The sequence below is a fragment of the Bubalus kerabau genome, chromosome 17 (assembly GCF_029407905.1).
Source record: "Bubalus kerabau isolate K-KA32 ecotype Philippines breed swamp buffalo chromosome 17, PCC_UOA_SB_1v2, whole genome shotgun sequence".
NCBI lineage: Eukaryota > Metazoa > Chordata > Mammalia > Artiodactyla > Bovidae > Bubalus > Bubalus kerabau.
The window spans coordinates 55,981,315-56,005,295 of record NC_073640.1 but is presented as its reverse complement, the minus strand read 5'-3'; the positions used below and the strand labels follow the sequence as shown (position 1 = coordinate 56,005,295).

General features: G+C 56.2%; 2 protein-coding genes across 4 annotated transcripts in view; both read right to left on the bottom strand.

Moving 5' to 3' along the window:
- The window catches only part of NECTIN2 (nectin cell adhesion molecule 2), a 32,946-nt gene extending 30,005 nt beyond the window's left edge, over window positions 1–2,941 (bottom strand). For 2 of the 3 annotated variants that reach the window (XM_055552515.1, XM_055552516.1), the window contains exon 1: window positions 2,634–2,941. In XM_055552515.1, coding sequence (XP_055408490.1) covers window positions 2,634–2,724 — 91 coding nt within the window. In that variant the 5' untranslated portion in view covers window positions 2,725–2,941. The remainder of the gene's footprint in view (window positions 1–2,633) is intronic. The other variant, XM_055552517.1, reaches the window with a different exon arrangement.
- Window positions 2,942–10,825: 7,884 nt separating this feature from the next.
- On the bottom strand, window positions 10,826–21,051 carry BCAM (basal cell adhesion molecule (Lutheran blood group)). Its single transcript, XM_055553221.1, has 15 exons — window positions 20,895–21,051; window positions 18,806–18,927; window positions 18,016–18,244; window positions 17,823–17,893; window positions 17,448–17,544; window positions 17,171–17,353; window positions 16,571–16,707; window positions 16,186–16,342; window positions 13,532–13,647; window positions 13,284–13,425; window positions 12,982–13,118; window positions 12,676–12,820; window positions 12,442–12,586; window positions 11,361–11,478; window positions 10,826–11,268 (listed from the first exon to the last, which is right to left on the bottom strand). Exons 1-15 carry the CDS (start codon window positions 20,974–20,976, stop codon window positions 11,263–11,265), a joined length of 1,887 nt encoding a protein of 628 aa, XP_055409196.1. The 5' UTR covers window positions 20,977–21,051; the 3' UTR covers window positions 10,826–11,262.
- Between the last annotated feature and the right edge of the window lie 2,930 nt (window positions 21,052–23,981).

Below are 23,981 nucleotides of genomic sequence, written 5' to 3'. Positions count from 1 at the left end.
TTTCTCCACACCCTTGCCATACTTCCTCTTCACTGGGCCATCTTGCTGGGTCCCCTTTTCTCCTCCTCCTCTTGCTCCATTTCTCAGCATCGTTGGGACATTAAAAATGTAACAGTGTCCCTGGTGGGGGCGGGGGAGCTAGCCAGCCTGCCCAACTCCCTGTACCTCCAGTGTCTACCACCCCCCGTGGCCCCCACATGCTGAGGCCTTGAGGTTGGCTTGTGCTCTGACCACCCTGGGTCATCGCATCACCATCACTGACTGGCTGGGGTCTTTTGGGCCCCCACCCAACTGTCACAAAACCTCTGTCTCTTTATGCTGTTCCTGCCTTTCTCAAGATGTCTTCCCAGCTCCCTTTCCCCTGCCCCCCACCTTCTCTGCCCCCATCCCTGTGGCTGGATTTCATCCCCCATCTCTCCGTTCCATTTCTACGTGTGTCTCTGACACCGTCCCTAAATTTGTTTGACACCCTCCCTCTATTGGCTTCTGTCCCCATGTGTGGATCTCCAGCCTCTCCCTGAATTCCTCTTGCCCCTCTACTCCCCCCCAGGATGTGGGCAGACCCACCCCTACTTCTCCCCTGTCCAGTTCTCCTTCCCTAATGAGAAGAGACAGCAGGCCGGCAGTCCCCTCTCCTCCCATCCCCCTCTGCTATGTGGGGCTGCCTGGCTGACATGGATGAGCAGTGAAAGCCAGGAGGACTGGGGAGGGGGGCTGGCCCGGCAAGAAGCCCAGGTGGTGCACCCTCATTCCTCGGAGGCCAAGGAGGGGGAAGTCAGAGGAGCCAGGGACAGGGAAACAGAGACGGATGGAAAGGAGAGAGAGAGGGTGAAAAAGGAGGAGAGAAAGAGCTTGGAGAGAGATTAGAGAGCCAGAGGAGCAGACAGGGAGAGGGTGAGAAATGGAGAGAGGAAGAGGGGGAGAGAAATTGAGGGAAGGAGGGGAGGGAGAGACGGAGAAGAGGAGTAAGGGAAGGAGGGAAGGAAAGAGGCAGAGATGAGAGACAGCAGGGCACAAAGGCTCAAGGATGGAGTGTGGGGAAGGGGGACGCTATCCTCCTCAGGTGCTAAGAGCTTCCTCCGGGGATCAGTGGGATCCCCCACCCCCACCCCAGTGTCCCTGCTGGGATGGAACTGTTATCTCAGTTTTCCAAAGAAGGGAATGGAGGCTCAGAGGCACTTTCTGGAGCCCACCATGTAGGGCAGAGCCAAGAAAGGCTCTGAAGTCTGCAAACTGGCTGAGGATGCTGGGAAAGTGGCTTGTCCTTTCTAAGCCTCTGTTTCCTCATCTGTCAAATGGGAACAGGAACTGGACCTGTCCCTTAGGGCGACTGAGAGAGCCTTCTGCGAGATCACGCACTGATTTTATCTCACTGTTTCTGACGCAGAGAGAGAAACAGCCGGAAGGAAAAGTCAGTGCCCCTGCTCTGGGTCCAAACTGGGAGACCATTCAGAGACAGGCTGGGGGAAAAAAAGATCTAGGGCTCCCGCGAGCTCCCTCGCACTTTCTGGCAAACGTTTGTGAAACTCCAGTATCGTGAGTTTCTAGCTGGGAATAAACAACCGGGTCACCTGCAAAGGGGCAGGGCGAGAGCCTCCCTCACCTGTTTCCTCGCAGCCCCTCCCTCTCCTGGGGATGCACCCCTCCTCTAGGGGAGGTGGGGCAAACAGGAGTCGGGGAGGGGGCGGGGAAGTGGGCACAGCGGAGGGAGAGACCGCGGATTAGGGCGGCGTCTCCTCACGTCCACCTCCCGCTGCGGCTCTGAGGACAAAGGCGCGACGAGAGGAGAGATGAAGTCCCCGAAACCGGGAATCCGGAATGGGGAGCCTGGAGAGCTCCCGCCCCCGCCCTGCCCTGGCTCGACGAAAGTGAAACCGGGAAAACTTCCCCAGGGATGTCCCCGCCGATCGCTCACAAGGAACGGGAAAGGTCCCAGACGGCGGGACTCTGCCTCCTTAGTCTACGCGGGACACAGGCCGACCGAGCCTCCAGCTTTCAGACAGGGCCTCTGGCTCTTCATTAGATCTAGAACCCAAGAGACAGGGTTCCTGCCCACATTTATATCTGAATTCCAGGACATTCCAATGCCCACAATTAAACCTGGAGCCCAGGAGACAGGGCCTTTTGGCCTCCTCTCCCCCCCAGTTCTGTCTGGGACCCTAGAGACAGACAGAGAACCCTGCTCACAATCTGGAACCCACAAGTTCGAGCCCTTCCTGACTCCAATTCCACCAGGACCCCGGTAGACGGAGCCCCTAGCCTTCATTCTCCTTGGGACCCAAGAGATAGAGCCCTCAGCCCCTATTTTTTCTGGGGCTCAGGAGTTCCTTGTTTTCCGGGCCCAGGAGCCAGAGCCTTCAGCACCCTGGGGCCCGGGGTTGGAGCCCTTAAGCCCTTCCCCAGGTCGTCCGATTTATCATTCTTGGCCCTGTAAGGGGCCCAAAGTCCGAGCTCCCCGCCCGCCCCTCTGAAGACATCTGGCTCCCTGCCCTCAATTCTCCCCGGGCCTTAGACTCCCAACTCTGAGAGAAGGAAAGATGGGGGTAGTCTCGCCTGATCATAGCGACCCTCCTGCTGGGGGTAGGGAAAAGGATGGTTTCGCGCGCGGCGGGGAGGCGTCTGCGTTCTCTCACCGGTTTCCCGGAGCAGGAGCAGCAGCAACGGCAGTAGAGGCAGCGTCGGCGGCGACAATCTTAACGGCCGGAGGGCTGCGGCCCGGGCCATGGGGGTCCCGGGGAGGGACTGGGCCCGGGCAGGGGCCTGAGGGCCACTCTGCGTGCGCCAATCGACTGGGCAGACGAGTAGGTGCCTGAGTGGCTTCGGCTGCCGGCCGGTTCCCGCGGCGCTCGGCTTTCTCGGCTCTGCTGTCGAGGTCCGGTTCTCGGGCTCAGCGCCCCTGGCCCTTAGATTCTTTCTGGCTTCGGACTTACTTACGTCACAGGATCCACCCCCTTCCTCCCCTCCTCGCGGAGCCGATCTGGCTCCGGCCACGCCCCCTCAGGCAGGTCAGACCCCGCCCCCTCCTGGGATTCCTTGTCTGTCTCTGCCCAGGATTCTACGCTTGCCCCGCCCCCCCCCAGCATTCCTCTCCCTCCCCTTCCCAGGATTCTACACCCGCTGCTCCCCAGGATTCTAATTTCGTCCCTCCCAGGACTCTCTGATCGCCGGCCTCCATGCCCCAGAATTCTCTCTTTGCCCTCTCCAGGCAAACCCCGCCCCTTAGTGCTATAGCCACGCCCCTTTACACCTAAATTGCCCTCGAGCCCCGCCCCCAGTCTAATGGGGCAAGTACCCCGCTTGCGACTGTCTCCGCCTCCACGAAGTCCCGCCCTCAGGCATGGCCCTGCCCATTCGTTCCCCCCGTAGTCTCCCCTGCCCCTCAGGAGTTCAGTTTGTCCAGGCCTCTGCCCCGCCCCCTTTAGTATTGGATAGGGCCATCTGGACACACATGCGTGAGGCACGTGGTTTCCTATAGACCCGCCCCTCTGGAGCCCCGCCCACATGTTGAGACTCCACCCCTTTCGCCGCCTGGCGTCTTCCCCCGTTCTCGCCCCGCGCTCACTGTCTTGACAGGTCTATCCGCATTCTCAGCCTATCCTCATCTCTTTCTTTCTTTCTTTTTTTTTTTTTTAATGAATTCCTCATCTCTTTCTAATCTCTGCCTGAGACTTTAGGAGTCACCGCTTGGTGTCTTTTTAGATTCCTGTCTTTTAGTGTCTCTGTCTTTGTGAGTCTCTCTGCCTCTTTTTCCGTCCCTGTGTTTATCTCTGGGTCTTTCAGTTTTCACGTTTCGGTGTTGCATCGTGTTTCTGGTCTCTTTCTTCCTGGTGGTCTTCCTATCACTGTCTCTATGTCACTTGGTTCTTGTCTTTTTTCATCCCTTTGACTCTGGCTCTGCCTCTCTCGCTCCCTGCATCTGTGTCTGTCCCTACCCCTGTCACTCTGTGGGTTTCTATCTCTGTGTCTTTCTCTGTCCCTGTGTTTCTCGGTGCGTTTCTGTGTTTCTTTCAGTGTCTCTGGTTTCTCTCTGCATCTCTCTTGACCTCTCTCCATCCCGCAGCCCGCTGCTCCTGCATCTGGTCCTCACCATCTCCTTACTGCAGCCTTCCGCCAGGGGGCAGCACAGACCGCTCCCAGCGGTCGGCTGGCCCTGCGGGGTTGGGCTACGGCCGGGCCTCCAGACTTGACTAGTCCCTCCCCGTGTCCTTGTCCCACTTCTCCTATCTTCCCAACCTCCTCGCGTCTTTGTGTCTTTCGCTCTGACTCGGCCCCTTTGTCTCTCCCCGGCGGCTCCCGCTTCTCCCCTCCTCCACCTACCTCTTCACATTCCTTGGACTGCCCGGGGGAGCTGGTGAGGCCGCCCAGCGTGTAGGGACGAGGGCGGCAAGCAGGAGGCTGAGGGAGACGATGCCGTTGAGCGCTTGAAATCCCTTGGTTCCAGTTCCTCGAAAAAGGAGCTGATCAGCTGGGGGCTGATGCTTCGTGCCCAACCAAGAGGACCCCCATAGACTTGCCCTCCCTTCCCACCTGCCACACACCTGAGTTTTCCTACCCAGAAGTGCAATATCTTAAGTAGTGGAGACTCTTACTGACTGGCATTCACATCTTGGTAATAATCCTGTTAATAAATGTATTTAGCACTGACTATGTGCCGGGTGCTAATCCAAGTGCGCTGTATTATCTCAAATAACCCCCCACAGCACCCTATGTGATGTGGAAACTGAGGCACAAAGAAAGAAGTGACTGGATCCAAAGTCAAAGAGTTGGCTACTTGTCAGTTGGTGGTGGTTTAGTCGCTAAGTCGTGTCTGACTCCTGCGACCCCATGGACTGTAGCCCGCCAGGCTCCTCTGACAATGGGATTCTCCGGGCGAGAATACTGGAGTGGGTTGCCATTTCCTTCTCCAGGGGATCTTCCCAACCCAGGAGTTGAACCTGGGTCTCCTGCATTGCAGGCAGATTCTTTACCAGCTGAGCCACCAGAGATGCCCACTTGTCAGTTAATTCCATACAAAAATCGCACGAAGGGAGATTTCACGATCCCCATTTCGCTGAAAAACACACAGAGCATAGAGTGATTATCTGCCCCCATGCCTCCCAGCAAGGAAGTAGCCGGCTAGGACCTTCCCATGGTGTGTCTCTCAGCCTGGCATGAGGTCAGCTGGACAAATACAGTCGTCACCCCCCCTTATCTGCGGTTTCAGTTACCCCGTGTCAACCCCAGTCCAAAAATATCAAATGGAAAATTCCAGAAATAAAAATTCATCGTTTTTTAACCATTCTGAGGCATGATGAAGTCTCGAGCCCTAAACATAAATCATCCTCTATCCAGTGCTTATACACTACCTGCCTTTGAGGCACTTAGTAGCCGGTTGCATTATCAGATGGACTGCAGTGGTGTCATGGGGCTGATGTCCAAATAACCCTCATTTTATTTAATAATGGCTCAAAGCACAAGAGTAGTGATGCTGGCAATTTGGACATTCTCTTGCTGTGCCTTATTTATAGATGAAAGTTTGTCACAGGGATGTGTATATATAAAAAAAAAAAAACCACACTGTATATGTAGGATTCAGTACAATCCACATATCCACTGGGGTCTTGGAATGTATCCCCTAGATAAAGGAGAATGACCGTAGGTGCCTAGTAAATTCTCTCTAGAACTCTCTGTCCTTCTCTCCCCAGTCTGGGGCCAGACTAGAGGGCCAGGATCTCTGGGGTTAGTGCCAAGTTTGTTACTGATTTGCTTTGTGAAATTCTGCCCCCTTCCCCCCTTCCTCGCTTGGACAAAATAACCAGTCCCCAGGGAGAGTTTCTCCAGGAAGTCCCCCCCTTAGCACCCACTCTTCTCCAAGCCTGTCAAGGAGTGTGCTCAACTGTCTCCTGGCTCTTCTTTGTGAGCTGGGGTGAGCCCAGGAGGTAAGCCCTAGTAGGCTGGAATTTCATGCCCCTAGTCACATGCATAAGGGGACTTGGATAAACCTGAGCACTCCCTTGTGTGTTTGTTGACAGATGACTGGGTGAGTCTCATACCTGGGGAGTTGACTTCCAGCGTCAAGGAGTCTCAGAGGTGACACTTTACTGAAGAGTCATAACCACTAGGAGGTAGGGGCACAGAGCCAAAGGCTTCCTGACGGAGCTAGGGAGTTGATGCTAAGTATTATATTTTACCTGCCCTTTAACCAGTCAGTCCTAAAGGAAATGTATGCTAAGTCGCTTCAGTTGTGTCTGGCTCTTTGCGACCCTATGGACTGTAGTCTGCCAGGCTCCTCTGTCCATGGGGTTCTCCAGACATGAATACTGGAGTGGGCTGCCAAGCCCTCTTCCAGGGCATCTTCCCAACCCAGGTTTTGAACCTGCATCTCTTATGTCTGCTGCATTGGCAGGCATATTTTTAACCACTAGTACTAACAGGGAAGTCCATTAAAGAAAACCAACCCTGAATATTCACTGGAAGGACTGATGCTGAAGCTAAAGCTCCAATACTTTGGCCACCTGATGTGAAGAGCCAACTCATTGGAAAAGACCCTGATGCTGGGAAAGACTGAGGGCTGGAGGAGAAGGGGGCAACAGAGAATGATATGGTTGGATGGCATCATCGACTCAATGGACGTGAATCTGAGATAAACTCCAGGAGATAGTGAAGGACAGGGAAGCCTGGCGTACTGTAGTCCATGGAGTTGAAAAGAGTTGGACATGAATGAGCAACTGAACAATAACAAAACCTCTTCCATACTAAGCCCTTATGGTTCAGAGCGAGCCTGGCCCAGTCCTGGCCAATCAGAGCATTGGGTCCCCTGGCCTCAGGGTTTGGTTCAGGGATGGGGGTGGGACTCATTCCTGACCAATGAGAATTAGCCCTGAGATGTTTGCTTGAACTAATAGGGAAGGGACACCTCTTTTGATGACGGTTGCTAAACTGGCAAAACACTGGTTCTCTAGGTGCCTCCAGAGATAAAAGAAACTGCCTGTGTATGGAGGACAGGAGAGCTGAGAAATGGAACAGGCCAGCTTTCTGATGAGACTATTTAAGCCCCTGGATCCAGCTATGCCTGAAAGTAGTCAGTCTTTGACCTTCCTGGTTATATGAATGAATAATTTTCCCTTTTCATTTACACAACTTTTTTTTACTTCAGGTTTTTTTTTTTTTTTTTTGTCATTTGCAACAAAACACACTTTTACTAATAAAATCTGTTTGAGTCCAGAGGTGGCACAAATTCCAGTTAAGTTCCAAGGACAAGGAGTGTTGTTGTTCAGTCATGTCTGACTCTTTGCAACCCCATGGACTGTAGCCTGCCAGGCTTCTCTGTCCATGGGATTTCCTAGTCAAGAACACTGGAGTGGGTTGCTATTTCCTTCTCCAGGGGACCTTCCAGACTCAGGGATCAAACCCAGATCTCCTGCACTGCAGGCAGATTCTTTACTGTCTGCGTCACTAGGGAAAATTTGTCAGAAATCTTAAAGATGTCCTGGCTTTGAAGGAGAGGCAAGCTTTGTTACAGTGCTGGAAATGAGAGAGGACATTCCAGGTGGGAGAATAGTAAATTCGCAAAGGCACAAGATGTGAGAGACGGAGCAGTGGGTATGTGTGAGGGTGACATCTTAGCCTGTCCTGAATGCCAGGTGAAGGGTGCCTCACGGTCCTGAGAGCAAAAGGGAGCCACAGAAGGTTGAGGAGCAAGGGGAGTCTACTCTGAATTTGCCTTTACTTCCTGGAGCCCCAGATCATGGTGGTTCATCACCCCGCACACCTGCTGCCCCTTCCCCCAGACCCTTGGCCAAGGTGGGAGGAGGGATCAGACTAAGGAGGGCACAGGCTGCCATCTGTATGCAAATTGCCTGGAATGCCAAGCAGATGAGGGATCTTATGCAAATGTATGCCCTCTTGGGAGGCAGGCCAAGACCCTCCCCTCATGAATTTGGGGACCAGGTGCTGGGCGGAGCATCCCTTTCTCCCTGGGGTTCCCTCTCTCCCCTCCCCCAGCCATCTGTTCCCTCCCCCTCCAGCTCCCCAAATCCCCCCCTCCACCAATATCTGCCCTTAATGCGGTATCTCTCTCCACCTGGTCCCTTTCTTGCTTTTCTTTCTGTCCCTCCATTTTCCATGAGTGATAATAATAACAATACTAAATACATACTGAACACATGCTCTGTGCCAGGCTTTGCACTAAACACTTTTCACAGTTATCAAATTCTCCCAATCATTCTATGATTTCTCTGTGTGTCTGCTGAATTTTTAAAAAAGGATATTCCATTCTGGGTCGGGGAGGGAAGGATTGGGAGATTGGGGTAGCAGATGCAAACTATTATATATAGGATGGATAAACAACAAGGTCCTACCGTATAACACAGGGAACTCTATTCAATATTCTGTGATAAATCCTAATGGAAAAGAATACGAAAAAGTCTGTCTATATATGTAAAACTGAATCACTGTGCTGTACATTGGAAACTAACACAACATTGTAAATCAACTATACTTCGATGAAAAAAAAATGTGAGCTGAACGTCCAAGGGAAGGATGGAAAGATTGATGAAGCCTCAAGTATCTGAGAGTCCTTGGGCTTCCCTGGTGGCTCAGACGGTAAAGAAACCACCTGCAACGCAAGAGACCCGGTTCGATTCCTAGGTTGGAAAGATTCCCTGGAGAAGGGAATGGCTAGCTACTCCAGTATTCTTGCCTGGAGAATCCCATGGACAGAGGAGCCTGGTGGGCTACAGTCCGTGAGGTTACAAAGAGTCGGACACAACTGACTGACTGACACTTTCATTTCACTTATCCGAGAGTCCTTAAGGTGACTCCTGAGGACTCTCGCTCTGCTTGGTGAGTCCTGTGTTCACGTCATGCAGGTGAGAGCCAAGGCCAGGGGGCATGTTTTGCTCCACCTGCAGGTGTGGCTGAATGCATTTGCCTCCCCCCGCCGCCCGCAGCCCTGGAAACTTCCGGATGTGGATCCTCCCTGCTCCCCCTCGACTCTGGGCGTGGAGACCACACCACACGGGAGGACAACAGAGCCCCGTGAACCCCCGAGCTCAGGCGGCAGAACTTTGATCATTTGTTCCCCATCTCAGTGTGTTAACCTGCCCCATCTCTCTTGTTTTTCACACTTGTTTATACATTTATTTATTTCTAATCTTTTGGCCACACCCGACGGGAATCTTTGTTCCCCAACCAAGGACTGAACCCTGACCCCTGTGTTGGAAGGTGGAGTCTTAACCATCGGACCACCAGGAAGTCCCTCCTGTTTGTTTTAATCTGACTCAGTAAATCATGGGGTTCGAGCACCTTAACTCAGCCAGTGTGAGCTCTTCTGTTCTGGAAATCTCTAAGCATTTGCTCAGTTGCCTACGAGGAGGCTCCCATAGCATCTCTTCAACTCCCCATGGCCACAGATCCCACTTGGTCCATCTGGTGGCTCAGTAAACTGAGGACAGAGGGGTGGGGTCACTGGCAGAGACCTCCCAGCATGCACTGCACAGGGATACTTGCTCCATCTCCTCACAGTGGCCGTCCACAGCTCAAGTGTGATTTATCTTTATCTGATGGACTCAGGGAGGTGAAGTCACTTGCCCAAGGTCACACTTGTCTGCCCCGCACTGCTTCTGAGCTGCTCTTTTGAAACTTTTTTTCCCCCTCCCTTTCTAACTGGAGTGATCTCTCTGAATCCCAGTTCTTTCTGTGTTTCTGTCTCTGCAGCCCTACCTCTCTGTATGGCACATTATTTTATTGTGCTCCACAGATACTGCATTTTTTTTTTTAATAAATTACAGGTTTGTGGCAACGCTGTGTCTATTGGTGCCATTTTCCTGACAGCCTTTGCTCGCTTTGTATATTTGTGTCACATTTGGTAATTCTTGCAATATTTCAAGGTTTTTCATTGTTCTTCTGTTTGCTATGGTCACTGATGAGTGACCTTTGATGTGACCACTATGACTCACTGAAGGCTCCGACGATGGTTACCATTTTTAACAAGAAAGTGTTTTGTTTTTGAAAGTGTTTCTTAAGCTACGTACTTTTTTTTTTTTTTCAGGCAGAATGCTATCGCATACTTGCTACAGTACAGTGTAAACGTAATATATGCACTGGGAAACTGAAAAATTTGTGTGACTTGCTTTATTGTGATCTTCGCTTTATTGCTGTGGTCTGGAATTGCACAGTAAATAGATCCAGGACATGTCTCTATTTGTCTGTCTTTGCCTCTCTCTCCCCACATCTCTGTCTGACTCAGTGGCTCTCTCTCAATTCTGAGCTGCCCCAGCCCATCCCTCAGTTCTCCCCCTTAGCCTCTCCGTCCTCCTTTCAAATGCCTCTCCCTCCCCTTCGGCAAGTCTCTGTTTTGCTGTTTCTGCCGTCCCTTCTCTCTGCCTAGATCCCTTCATGGGGGTTCCTCCAAGTTGTCCCTCCTCCCCCACTCCACCCCCCCCACCACTGCAGGCCCCAGGCTGTCCTCAGAGGAGATGCCTAAATCCCTAATTCCATCCACTCTACAGCTCAGAGAGAGCTTTTCCTCTGGATGTTTCAATTCCCTCTGGGCCTCTGGCAAGAGAGACTGGGCATTTTTTACTTAAGGGGACAGCACCCCACCTCCCCCTAAAGGCACTGATCTTCAGGGGCCAGGTTCAGCTCCCTCTGGACCCCCAGCACCTCTCTTCTCCACCTTTTTCCAGCTGAGTCACCCTCCATCCTTTCTCTCTCATTTCTTTCTCCATGACATCAGATTTCTCCTGAGGTCCAGCAAGGGGGTGGGAGAGCTAGCGGGCCCAGAGCACCACCTGCACCCCCCTTCCCCTCTCATCCCCTAGAGGATGCGGCTCTGGCCACAGGATGGTGTCCAGGTGACAGACAGCATTTATTCCAGACTCCAGTGTCCACAGATGATGGGGTCAGGGCAGGGGGCGGGGATCCAGTGTCAGACTCTGCAGCAGGACGTCAGGTGGGAGGGGGGGGCGACCAGCAATGGAGGCAGGAGGTAAAAATAGCCCCAGCCAGCCGACCCTCGAGCCTCGTCCCAGGCCAGGACTTGGGCTCGGGTCCAGGAGCTATTCTGGGGCCTGGGAGAGTCACAATCCTTGGAGGAAGGTCCCCTCCCTCCCAGGCCGCTGTGGTCCCTGCCCAGCCCACAGAGGAAGGAAGGGAGGGCCCAGAGAGGGAAGAGGAAAGGCCGGGAAAGTGGGGGCAGGCAGAGGTGTGAGCGGGGCTGGTTTTCTGATGCTCGCCACTCCAGGTTGGGTTCAATGACTGCCTCTGGGAAGGTCCTCAGGCTCAACACTGGGGAAAAGATGGGGAGATCAGCCTGGGCCCACAGCAGCTCTTCCACCCGCAGTGGTCCCCTCTCCCCAGGGGCCCAGGCCCTTACTCACCTCATCTCCAAAGCCCCCGTTCCCATGCTTGGCTCCTCCAGAGGCACTCCCCATGAGAAGGCCCTTCTGCTCCGGCCGCTGTGATCCTGAGTGGCTCAACTTGGGTTCCCCAGGTGGCCTAGTGGGAGGAGACATTGTGTTAGAGGTGGTCATGGCCAAGGAAGGAACTGGTGATGGGTGTGTTGGATGGGGACAGACTTGGCGATGGGTGGGTGGGAATGAGCTGGGGGTGAGGTAGGAGGTGGAAGTGGCCCTGGGGTCAGGGATGGGGTGAGGACATGCTTGACGCTGCTCTTGGATTTGGAGCTGGTGATGTCACTGGGATGGGTTTTAGGGAGGGCTGTGGGGATAGCTGGGCTTCCCCGGTGGCTCAGTGGTAAAGAATCCGCCTGCCATGCATGAGTCCCAAGAGAGGCAGGTTCAATCCCTGGGTCAGGAACATGCTCTGGAAGAAGGCATGGCAACCCACTCCAGTATTCTTGACTGGAGAACCCCATGGGGAGAGGAGCCTGATGGGCTATATGGTCTATGGGGTCGCAAAGAGGTGGACATGACTGAGGCGACTTAGAACACACACACGTGGGGATGGCTGTGGACTGGAGTTGAGGGTGGCTGTGTGGTTGTGGTTGGAGATAAGATTGGATGGGGATGGGTTTGGAGTTAGGAAAGGGATGGGGGGATGTGCAGGGGGGCTTGGGAAGGGGAGGTGGCTGAAGCTGTGTTTGGTTACTGGATATGCGCTGGAGCTGAGGGTGCGGCTGGGGGATAGGTTGGGGTTGGAGAGGAAGCTGGAGGTATAGATGAGGTTACTTTGGGATTGGGGTGGGTGTGGATCACAGGTGGGGATGAGATTGGGGATGGGGTTAAGGTGAGCTTGGGGTGGGCTGGGAGTTGGTTATGGGTTGGGTGGGGTTGAGGAGAGGGGAGGGGACGGTCATGGTCCAGGTCGGAGGTTGGAGATGGGATGGCATCTTATTTGCCGATGGAGCTGGGGTTGGGGCTGTGGTTGGTTTGGGGCTGAGGTCGGGGTGAGGTCAGGGTTGGGGTAGAGAGGTCCGTTTCAAGGTTGCAGGCCACTCACGGAGACCCCTTCTCGCCCCGCTGGCAGCAGCCGGGCCGCCCCTTGCGTCTCATGCAGTAGAAGATAGCAACGACGAGGAGCAGGAGTGCCACGCTGATGGCCACGGCCATGACCGCCACGCCGGCCTGGGAGGTCTGGGGGGCTACTGCGGGGCAGGGCAGAGGGGGAGGGGTCAGCCAGCAGCCCGCTGTCTGCCCTGCACCCGGTGTCGGTCCCACCACGGTGGTTACTCACCGGTTCCAAAGTGGAAGACATGGTGGGTGTTCCCGAGAGGGTTGGAGGCCTCACAGGAGACGCCGTCTTGGCTCAAGGCACTGGTCACCTTCAGGGTCAGGGAGCTGCTCACCCAGCCCTGGCCCCCAGGGGCTGGTTCTGTGGGCTGTGGAGGCTCAGGTCAGGCCCAGGCTTTTGAGATCAAGGGCTCAGGGTGTGGGCAGAGATGAAAAGGAAGCGGTCAGTGGAGGTGGAGGGTGGGGAGGACATGATCCGTGGACCACTGAGCCGGCTGGGATTTGGGGAGGGTCAGGGAGGGTCCCTTACGCTGCCGCCCAACTGGTTCCAGGTGAGTTTGGGCTTTGGGTAGCCTCGGGCATAGCAGATCAGGGTGACTTCATCTCCTTCAGTCCAGCTGCCTTCGGCCTTGGGCTGAGCCTCCTTTGCCTTTAACTCTGGTGTCCCTGTGGGTGGTGGGGCGGGAAAGGGGGTGAGATGTAGGCACCTGGGAAAAGGAAAGGAGGGAGAGAAAAAGAGGAGAGAAGGACCAGCCGTGGACCCATCTCATTTGTCCTGGCGCCCCACATCCCCCCATACTATCCCCATCCCAGCCTGCCCACACCCCAAACCTTGAACCAGCAGCCTGAAGCTCCGGGTGCGACTCAGGAGGGGGATCCTGGGCATGTAGGCCTCACACGTGTAGGTGCCGGCGGAATCGAAGGTGACGGAGTGGAGGGAGAGTGTGGGGTCCTCCCCCATGGGTGCTGAGTCCTGGGTGGGGAGAGAAAAAGCAGGCACCAGCTGGCTGTGAGAGGCAGGTAGGGGTTGATGGAAAGGGGAGGGTCCCATGCTGGGGAGGGACGCCTTTCCCTCTCACCTTGGTCCAGTATAGGGTCGGGGTGGGCAGGCCTCGAGCAGAGCAGGTCACGGTTGTGCTGTTATGCAGAGGTAAGGAAAGCTCCTCCCCTGTGCTGAGCTCCAGGGAGTCCAGGTCTGGAGTGGGGGGAGCAGAATGTCACCTTCCCCGGACCCTCACCCGATCAGTTAGGGGATCCCCAGGGCTTTTGAGGAGGGCAGACGTGAATGGACAATCGTCAGCAGAGAATGCCAACTTCTCCCCAGCTCCATGAGCTCTCCACTCTCTCATCTGGGCCCTTGAGCCCAGATCTAGGAGTCTGACTCCAAAGTACATGCCCACCGGGCTTCCCTGGTGGTCCAGTGGCTAAGATTTTGTGCTCCCAATGCAGGGGGGCCGGTCGGGGATCTAGACCCCACATGCCACAATGAAGACCTGATGCGGCCAAATTAAATAAATAAAACAAACACTTAAAACAACAATAACAACAACAAAAAACCAAAATACAGGCCCACTTCGACCACCTGCCTCCAGAGCTGACATCTGAGCCCAGGGTTAATGGATAACCTGGGAGGTGTTGGGCGCTCCTTCTCTGACTACCCCTCAAACCTTGGCCTTCTCTCCTCCACACGACCCATTTTTTTCCATCAAGTCTTTCTCTGCTCTGTCCCCCAAATGAATCTTCTCACTTCTTTCCATCTCTGATCCTGGGGTCCAACTGCCTTGAACACTGCAGTCACGTCCTCACAGGTCTCTGTACTGGGCAGGACTCTTGTCCTCTCTGGTCCATTCTTTGCTGAGCAGCCAGAGGGATCTTTTCTTTTTTAAACAGGGAAAGTGTAGTTGCTCAGTCATGTCCAAGTTTGACTTAAAAAAAAATTGTTTTTAAAATTTATTTATTTAATTTTGGCTGTGTTGGGTTCTTTTTTTAAAACAAAACAAAACAGCCCACTCCTCTTTTTTTTTTTTTTTTTGTAGTGCCCAGGCTTCTCTAGTTGCATCACGGGGCTTAGTGATGGCATGTGGGAATCTTAGTTGCCCACTCCTCTTTTTTTTTTGTAGTGCCCAGGCTTCTCTAGTTGCATCATGGGGCTTAGTGATGGCATGTAGGAATCTTAGTTCCCCAACCAAGGACTGAACCCAGGTCCCCTGCATTGGGAGTGGGGAGTGTTATCCACCGGACCACCAGGGAAGGCCTCCCAAGGGATCTTTTCAAAACACACTGGTCAGCCCTTGCCTCTGCTTAAAATATTGCAGTGAGAAACAAAACAAAACAAAACAAAACAAAACTCTGCAGTGGTTCCCCAGTATGGTGGACATACAGGCCTCTTTCCTTGATGAAGCCAAAAAGTCCTGCCTGGTTGACCCTGCCCACTGCTTCAGTCTCATCTCCCACCTTCCCCTCTTGCTCCCTGAGCTCCGGCTACCCTGTTCTTTCCCTGTTGTTCTCCAATATGCCAGTGTGGGCCTCAGGGCCCTTGCACGTGCTGTTTCTGCAGCCTGGAATGCTTTTCTTCTGACTCATCATTCTCTGGTTCCATTATTTGGTTTCCTACACATGATCCCCTTCTCAGAGAGGTCTCTCTGACCCTCTGTCGTGGACACTCAGATTTCCCCTTTGGCACCAAAGGATTTTCTCCCCAGCTGTTGAGAAGGCCGTCAGCTGTCAGCCCTCAGCTGTCAGCCCTCTCTGGAAACTGCCTGAGTCACAGAGAGAGCCCCTGGCTCAAGGTCGTGTCCCCTCCTTCCCTAGACAGCCCACATCCAACGACAGGTTGACGTGGATGTACAAAAGATCCAGCCCCTGTACCCCAACTGGGGATCTCTCAGCTTCTAAATGCCCTATGAGCATGTAGAGGTCTTCCTTAGGCTGAAGCCCAACTTCCGCCTCTGCTGCATCCTGCTTCCTTCCCTCATCACCCACCAAGAGGTGTGGATCCCGGGGCACTCCCCATAAATTTCCTTCCTGCAGTCAGAATCTGCAGCCCCCAACACCCTCCATGGAAAATAATCTCTGCTCACCGCACCAGTTCCTTATCCCACTCCTCTGCGTTAGTCTCTGTAGAGGCAGGACTGTGACTCAAAATGTGTGTTCAAAAAAAAAAAAAGTGTGTGTTCAGCGTTTAACATCTGTCTCCCCTACTGGACCCTGGAGCTGGGTATAGGCTGGGGCTGCACTCTCTTGTTGACATGTGGCACAGGGTCTAGGCCCAGGAAGGGAGGTGACAGGAATGCCCAGGAGGGGACAGGGCCTTTGCTCAGGGCTTGTGTGCAGGCAGACCAAGAAGGCTTCTTGGAAGACTGGGACCCGAGAGATGGGTTGGGATTGGACGGAAGAGAAGATGGGGAGTAAAGAGGAGAAGAGCCTGGGGTGTGATGGGGAGAAGGGTCCGCCTAAGGTGAGGCCAGCCGGGTGGGTCTTGAAGGCTGGGGTGAAGCATGTGGGTCTTGTCCCCAGAGGACTGGGGAGCCACAGCAGGTTCTAGGTAGGGGAAGGTCAGGTGTATGCCTTGGAAAGGGGTCTCTGGCTGCCTTGTATGGGAGACTGGAGGGGCTGGGGGCATCGAGACCAGGCTGGGCACCACAGAAAGGGATGGAGACAGGGCTGTGGGGGGGGTGGCGAGGGTGAGGAGTTCGCTGATGCCAGGGCCCCCTCCCACTCCGGGGGCTCTCACAGGCCACACGCAGCTCCAGGGTTTTGGAGAGCTCCGCATCCTCGGGGACGTCGTAGTCCTCCACCCTGCAGCCATAGGTCCCGCTCTGGTTCCGCTGTACCCTCTCCAGCGTCAAGTTCCCCTCAAGACTTGTTTTTAGCACATCCTCCTGCTTGTCCTGGGGGAGACCAGGAATGAGGAACCCTGTTCAGGAGCTGCTCTGGGCTGGCAGGGTCAGGTTAGGTCCAGGGTCACCCAAGCCAGGCATCAAGGTATGTCAAGACTCTCACAAATCGGGGAACAGATAGCTCCTGGGTCATTGATCACGTGCCTTGCTAAGCCAGGGGTCAGAAGTTGGTGCAGACGAGTAGATCGCAGAGGTCAGGGGAATGAGGGGGTGGGTTACCTGAAGCCGGAAAAACGTGTACTCTGGGGTGGGACTGCCGTCCCCCTGGCACAACAGCTGGACAGAGTCACCCTCACGGACCCAGCCTTCAGCAGTGGACTGGCTGCCCAACCAGAACAGCACGCGCTCTGTGGGATCTAAGGGAAAGGGCAGACTCATGGTCAGGGTCAAGGGTAAAAGGCAGGGCTAGGTTAAGGGGGAGAGGCCAGCACTGCAGCAAAGGAAAGGGCTATGGTTGGCCAAAGGTGAGAGGGAACATCTTTTTTCTTTTTTTGGCCAACCTTAGTCCTTTCTTTTGCTACAGTGTGGGTGACAGGTCAGTGTGAGATTTGGGGGGACCCATTTTGGGGTGGAAGCATGGGGCACACGGTTAGTCCTGAGACTCCATGGGGTTCAGGTGTTATGCGGGGAGTCAGAAGTCAGGATGGGGCTCCCGCTGGCACTCGAGGTCAGAGGTCAGAGGCGAGTACCCACTTCAGCCTGAGGTAAGGGGGCGGAAGGCCTGGAAGGAGTGGGGCAGGTCAAGAGGTCACCTTGGAGGGTCAGGCCTCCTCGCGAGAGTTCCCGGTGGGGGCAGCCAGGGGCCCGGCTCGGACTCACAGTGTAGGGTGAGGGAGAAGGAAGGACCGTCCAGGCGGCCGTGCTGGCCGGCGGGCAGGTAGTAGTGCACGGAGCAGTGGAAGCTGGCCTCCCGGTCGGGCTTGTGGAGCCGCAGGTAAAGGGTGCTGGTGAGAGAGAGCAGGCCGGAGGCCTCCCGGACGGTGCGGGTGGTCATGTAGCCCTCTGCGGGAGAGGGCGGCGGGGAGGCGGTCAGCCAGCCCGGCTGCCGCCCAGCCCCAGCCCGAGGTCTAGCCAAGCTCCCTCAGGCGCCACTCACCGGAGTTCACCTCCAGGGGCACGGCCAGGGGCTGCCCGTTCCGATACCACATGATCTGGGGGGCTGGGTTCCCGTTTCGGCTGCTGCAAGTGGCTATCTGGGACAGACACAGACCCACACCCACACTGGGCTGGGAGCCAGGACCCTGGAGTCTGGGTCCCCCTCCCTGGAGCGGGGTGGGGACCAGACCAGACCCAGACAGACGAGTCCAGCTCCCAGCCCTCTCCTCCCGGGAGACCCAAGGTTGGAACTCCCGGACCCCTACTCCTCAGACTGGGAAGCCCAAGGCCCCAGCCTCTCCCGACCTTGGGCTATAGGAGCCCAGGACCCCCTCCTCCCCTCAGAATCCTGGAAGCAAGGTGTGGCCCAAGGTACCTCCTGGGCAAAGTCATCCATCACAGACAGGATTCCTTTGTTGGGGGAGACCTCCGGGGCCTCTGGTTTGGCTGCGGGAGGGACTTACAGTCAGGAGCTGCTTCCCGGGGTTCTCACTTCCCTGCCCCTTCCCAGGATGTGTGTGTGTTGTGAGTGGGGGGGTGGTGGTCGGAGGGGAGGCACAGACACTCACCAAACACGTTGAGCCTGGCGGTGGCCTCAGCGGTGCCGGCTGCCCCCGCCTTCACCACGCACACGTAGTCGCGCTTGTCGCCCACCTGGGCCTCAGGCAGCACCAGGCGCCCCCGGGAGTCCAGCTGGTACGGGGGGCTGCGGCCCCGAGAGTTGAGCTCTTTGTCCCGGAGCTCGGAGCCACGCAGCTCGGCCGAGGCCAGGCGGTGGCGGACACCGGAGCGGTCGACCTGCGGGGGCGGGCGGGGAGCATCTCAGCGAGAGGCTGCCTGGCCACGGGCCCTCCTCCGTGTCCCCTTTCTCGCTGCCGCTCCGCTCCGCGGGTCTCCTTCTCTCATGTTCTCGCTCTCTCCGGTCCCTCCGTCCTCTCTCAGCTCTCCCATCCCCGCTCCCTGTCTGTGGTCACCTTTCCCTTCTCTGGTTCCCTCTTTCGCCATCTCACCATGCTTCCACCTCTGTCTCCCTTTCCTGCCCTGGGTCTCCTGTTTCTCTTTCTCTTTAGTCCCATCCCCGGGCTCCTGCCTTCTGGGTGTCTGCCTCTGAATGTCCCCTTTCAAGAGCCAGGGGACCTCTTTTATTCTAGCCTCAGCTGTGCCCGGACACCAGGGTACCCTGGAGAGGGGCTTCCCCTTGCTGGGCCTCCATTTCCCCACCTGTAAAATGGAAAGGCAGCTTGTGGGGCTCCTAGGGGCTTTCAGGCTCGGATGAGGGGATGAACGTTTGCAGCCCCAGTGCGCCCTGACTCTCAGACCCCCTCTGTCATGCCCTTGTTCCCAGCTCACAGCACTCACCAGAAACCATTCCAGCATGAAATAGTCATAGGTCCCCAAGGGGCTGCAGTCCAGAGTGACAGACTCCCCCCTCATCACCTCCACCAGGGGGGGCACAGACAGGCGGACCTCAGCCTTGGAACCTGCAGGAGGGTGACTGAGCTCTCTCCCACTGCCACCAGGAGGCAGAGCTCTCTAGGTCCCCAGTCCTCCTCCCTCAGACCCAGGGGTCCAGGCCCCCAGGCCCTCCTCCCCCAGACCCAGGGGTCCAGGCCCCCAGCCCCTCCTCCCGCAGACCCAGGGGTCCAGGCCCCCAACCCCTCCTCCCTCAGACCCAGGGGTCCAGGCCCCCAGCCCCTGCTCCCTCAGACCCAGGGGTCCAGGCCCCCAGCCCCTCCTCCCCCAGACCCAGGGGTCCAGGCCCCCAGCCCCTCCTCCCCCAGACCCAGGGGTCCAGGCCCCCAGCCCCTGCTCCCTCAGATTCAGCTCCTCTCTCCCTTTATCTCTCATTTCTGCATCTCTAAGCTTCAGATCCCATCTCTCCGTTCACTTGCAGAACTGAAGACTCCTCCCCTGGGCCACACAGGGCCCCAGTGGCCTCCATACAATCTGCTTGGGCTCAAATCCTGTGTGTCCTTGCTTATCCCACTAGACCAAATGCCCCTTGAGGGCAGGGCCTTGGCAGGCTCATTTCTTAGCCTCCAGCACTTCACCTGGGGCCTGGCACAATGAGATGGATAATCGTCTCCATCTTAGTTACCGCCTCTGCGTGTGTGTGTGTGTGCGCGTGTGTGTGTGTGTGCGCGTGTGTGTGTACGTGCGTGCCCCTCACCCTGCATCTCCGTCTCTTAGTTTCACGGTTCTCTGCGTTCCTCTCAGTCTCCGTGTTGCCCGGCCCTGCCCCCTGGGTCTCTCCATCAGGAGCGGGGGGACTGGGGCTGGGCCAGAGCTGAGGCGGGATGGGTGTGTGGGCGCAGTGAGGGGGGACAGGGCTGGGCAGGTTTCAGGAATGTGGGAGGGACAGGCTGGCTCAGACCTGCCCGAGCCCCCTACCCGCGCCTTGGCCCATCTAACTCTTTGAGAGAAGCAGCAGCATGTGCCTCTGAGCAGGACAGGGTGGAGGCCCCAGATCCTGGGTCCTGAGGGAGAAGGGAGCGGAGGGCCAGGACTCCCATCCCAGGATCCGGGCAGGTAGAGGCGTTCACATTAGGAAAGCGAGCTCTTTCAGTCTCTGGGCTGGCATCCTGGCCCGGGCTCTCAGTTCTTAGAATCTCCCTTCCCTTCCCTGCCCAGCCTGGCCCAGCTTTGCCCCTGGGGACCCACTGTTCACTATGCTTGTGCCAGGGCCCTGGATTCCCAGGCACCCACCTCTGGCCTGGGCCTGCCCCATGGGAGGGAGTGTGGGGCCAGGCTGGTGCCCAGGGCTGGGTCCGAGCAGTAGAGACAGCAAGGATGGTCGGAGGGATCTCTCTCTCCCCCAGTTCTCTCTTCCCCCAGCCCCTGAGGGCCTCTACCTCTCCTCCAACCACCACGCAGGTGCGTGGCTTTATCTGGGCCCCTGGGAAGGGGGGCTCTGTCACTTGGAAACACTTAGTTCCGCTGTCACTGCCCAGGGGCTGGGCTCCAGCCCTTTCTGATGGAGCGAGAGGCGAGAGGGGCGGGTCCTTTAGAGTCTGGGCTCTAAATCTGAATGGGGGGAACCCGCAATAAGGGTCCCTGACCCTCTCAAAACTTGACAACTTTTGAGCGGGGAGTTCCGCTTTGGTCTCTTCTGTCCCCGGGGAAAAGGAACTCCGGCCACTGGAGGCCAGGACCTCTGGGTCCGGGGGAATAGGGGCCAGGCGGGTGTGGGAGCGGTGGCAGATCCCAGCGTCTGAGGGGGCAGGGAGCGGAGCGCCCGCACTCCTGGGTCCAATGGCTTCTCAGATCGCTTCTAATACACAGCTGAGGATCCCCAGCCCTCTGTCTGGCTGTCGCTAGATCTCTCACTGGGAGGGGTACCCCATATCCCTCCTTTTCTGGGGTCCCTGGGGTCGGTGAAAGCCCCTCCCCACCTCCCGTCCTCTCCCCGCGCCCCCCAGGCGCGCCCTGCTCTCAGCCCAAGCCATACCTGGGGGGGCCGCCAGCAGGAGCACGAGCACCAGCAACCGCGGGGCCCTACGCGCCCCAGCCCGCGCGTCCGGGGGCTCCATGTTCAAGGCGGCGGCGGCAGGGGCAGAGACTGAGCCCGGACTGGGGCTCCTCGGCCGCCGGGACTGGAGAGAGGAGGCCCCGCCCCAGGCAGCCCCGCCCCACCCCGCCCTCCTGGTCTCCTCCTCGTCCCCCTCCAAACCCGGGCGCCAGGCCAGGACCTCCCACTGCCCGGAGCCGACCTCCCAGCGCTCAGCCGGGAGCCAGGCTCCCCGCCCCCAGGCCCCAGGGTGTCAGGCTTCAACTGACCAGCGCCCCTGGCGGGTGACCCGACCAACCAGTTCGGCCGGTGTCCAGAGCAGGGGTTCTCCCTGGACTCCCGCGGATCATCTCCGCCTCATTCTCACTGGCGGGACCCGTTCCCACCCCGGCCGGTGACCTGGGCTCCCCTCGTCGTTTTCGACCTGCTGGCCCGGGTCCAACCAGTGGCCTGCACCAGCCTCTCCCAGTTCAACCAGCAATCCCCAGCCTCCCCAGTGGCCAGTGCGCTGGGCTGCTTTCCTGTCTGACCAGTGGCCTGGAACCCACCTGGTTCTAATGTCTAATGGTTCTAAAGTCTGATGGTTCTAATGTCTGATGGTCTTCAACACCCAGCTCTGCCCAGGCCTCTGAGATGCTGGCGGGGGCGGGGGCTGTGGGGTGCTCTTCCCTTAGCTCTCCTCCCTAGGGCCCTCCCTCTCTTCCCCCCTTCCAGGGAATCCTAGGAATGCCACCCCCCTTCCTCCCTTTCTCTTCCCTTCACTCCCTTCCAACTTTGGGGGGAGGGGAAAAGAATCGGGGTTGACAGGTGAGTGGGGGTGGGGAGGAGGCCTGGGCACCTGAGGGAAAAAAAGGAGGAGTTCCGCCATGGGTCACAAGTAAGGGTCACAGGTCAGACTTGGGATCACAGATCAGAGTGTCCAGGGCTCCTTACAAGGCAGGCCTGGCTGGGACAAAATTCCTAGATGCTGGCCAGAGGATGGGGGTGGGGTGAGATTTCACTGGTTACCCCGGAGAAGCTAGCCCTTCACACTGGCTAGTAAGGGGCAGCTGGTCATGCTGGGAGACTTTCCCCAGGCCTCTGATCAGATGTGGGGGGTGGACGGGCAGAAGGGGGACCACTGGTCAGGCACCAGGGACATCTTAGATTGTAGGTCAGCGCGGGGGTTATTGGTTAGACTGGTCAAGGCTCCTTTGTCCACATAGGAGAGCGATTGTTATAGTTGGGAGAGGTGACCTTGTAGTGTTAGCTCCCCTTCTCCAGGAAGCCCTCCGTGCTCTCCTTGGCTGAGTCAAGTGCCCACCTCTGGGCTCCCCGACCCAGCCCTGCCCATTCTGGGTCAGTTCTGTCTGGGGATGAGTTTGTCTCCCCCACTGGACTGAGAGCCAGTAAGGGAAGGGCCAGGGCTGCTGTGGTCACTACTGCATCCCCAGTACTGTCCAGCCCAGGCAAGACATGGAGCAAGAACTCAGGAAGGTTTGCAAGGCTCAAACACAGGAGTACACAGGCTCACACGCAAACCCCACCCAGACTGGCTCGTTGCCCAACACACCTGCAAACTCGTGAGTGGACAAAAGAGCTCCCTGGCACTAGCTTCCACACAGGGACCCCAGGCACCCACTCCCCAGCTCCCCTGCCCCTGGCTCATACATCTTCTGCTCGGGCTGCTAGGTATACCCTTTCCTCAACAGCCCCCTTCCACCTTCCTTAAGAATCCAACCAGCCGGGGTTCTGGTTCTGGTTCATAAACGTGGGGGTGTATGGAGTGTGTACAAAGGAGGAAAGTCATAAATACCAGGGCCGTTTCCTTGAGGACTTGCACCAACTAGTACTGAAATATCTGTCTTTGTCCCCTACAATTTACTTCCATAAAACAGCCGGAAGGATCCCATTAAAATGTGAGTCAGCCCCTGTCACCCTTCCGCAGAGATCTTCTCCTTCTGAGCAAAAGTTGAAGTCCTTTCCATGGTGCACAATGTCCTGGATCTGGTCCTCATTGCCTCCCCGGCCTCATCTTCGTCTTCTCTGCCCCACTTCGCTAGCTCTATTCCTGCCACATTGATCTCTGACTCCATGCTCTTCCTCCATCGCCAGGCTTGTTCCAGCCTCAGGGCCTTTGCTCTTGCTCTTCCCTCTTGTGGGACATTCTTTCCTGCCATCTCTCTCTCCCTGTTTGGCTTCAAATCTCTACTGCATCATCTTATCACAGAGCTTCCCTTAACCATCCTTTCTGATACAGCAGCTAACCCAGCCCTTTATTTCGCTACATTTTTCCTCCGCAGCACTTATCGCTGCCACATATTTATTTTTTATTGTTTTACACAAAACAGAAGCTCCAAGAGAACGGGAACTTTAGTTCACCACTGTATCCCCAGTGTCTAGAACGGTGCTTGGTATAAGGAGCTGACTACGCCTGAAATCAATGAATTTTCTAATTTCATTGCTGTCTCATATGTACCTACTTAGACATTTTAAGTAACAAGCCCTGTATTTCTATACCTTTATCCTATTATCTTGGATACAGTGTGGGATGTGTGTGTGTGCTCAGTCACTTCCGACTCTGCAGCTCGCCAGGCTCCTCTGTCCATGGGATTTCCCAGGCAAGAATCCTGGAGTGGGTTGCCATTTCCTCCTCCAGGGGATCTTCCCGACCCAGGGATCGAACCCAGCCAGATTCTTTACTGCTGAGGCACTGGGGAAACCCACAGTGTGGGCCGGTTACTCTAAACTAGTTCACAGATTGTGGAATACAAGGAAGTCATGATGTATTTGGAGGGGGAATGTCTACTCCCCCATGATTCTAGACTTGCATCTGGAAAATGTAACTACTGAGAGTTTGTGTTATCTTGGGGGCCAGCATGATGTATTTTTATTTGTACAAGACTTAATTGTACAAGGAGAGCTCTGATAAGAGGTTTTGAGGTTGGAGACTTCTCTGGTGGCCCAGTGGCTAAGACTCTGAACTCCCAATGCAGGGGGCCGAGGTTCGATCCCCGGTCAGGGAACTTGATCCCATATGTCACAACT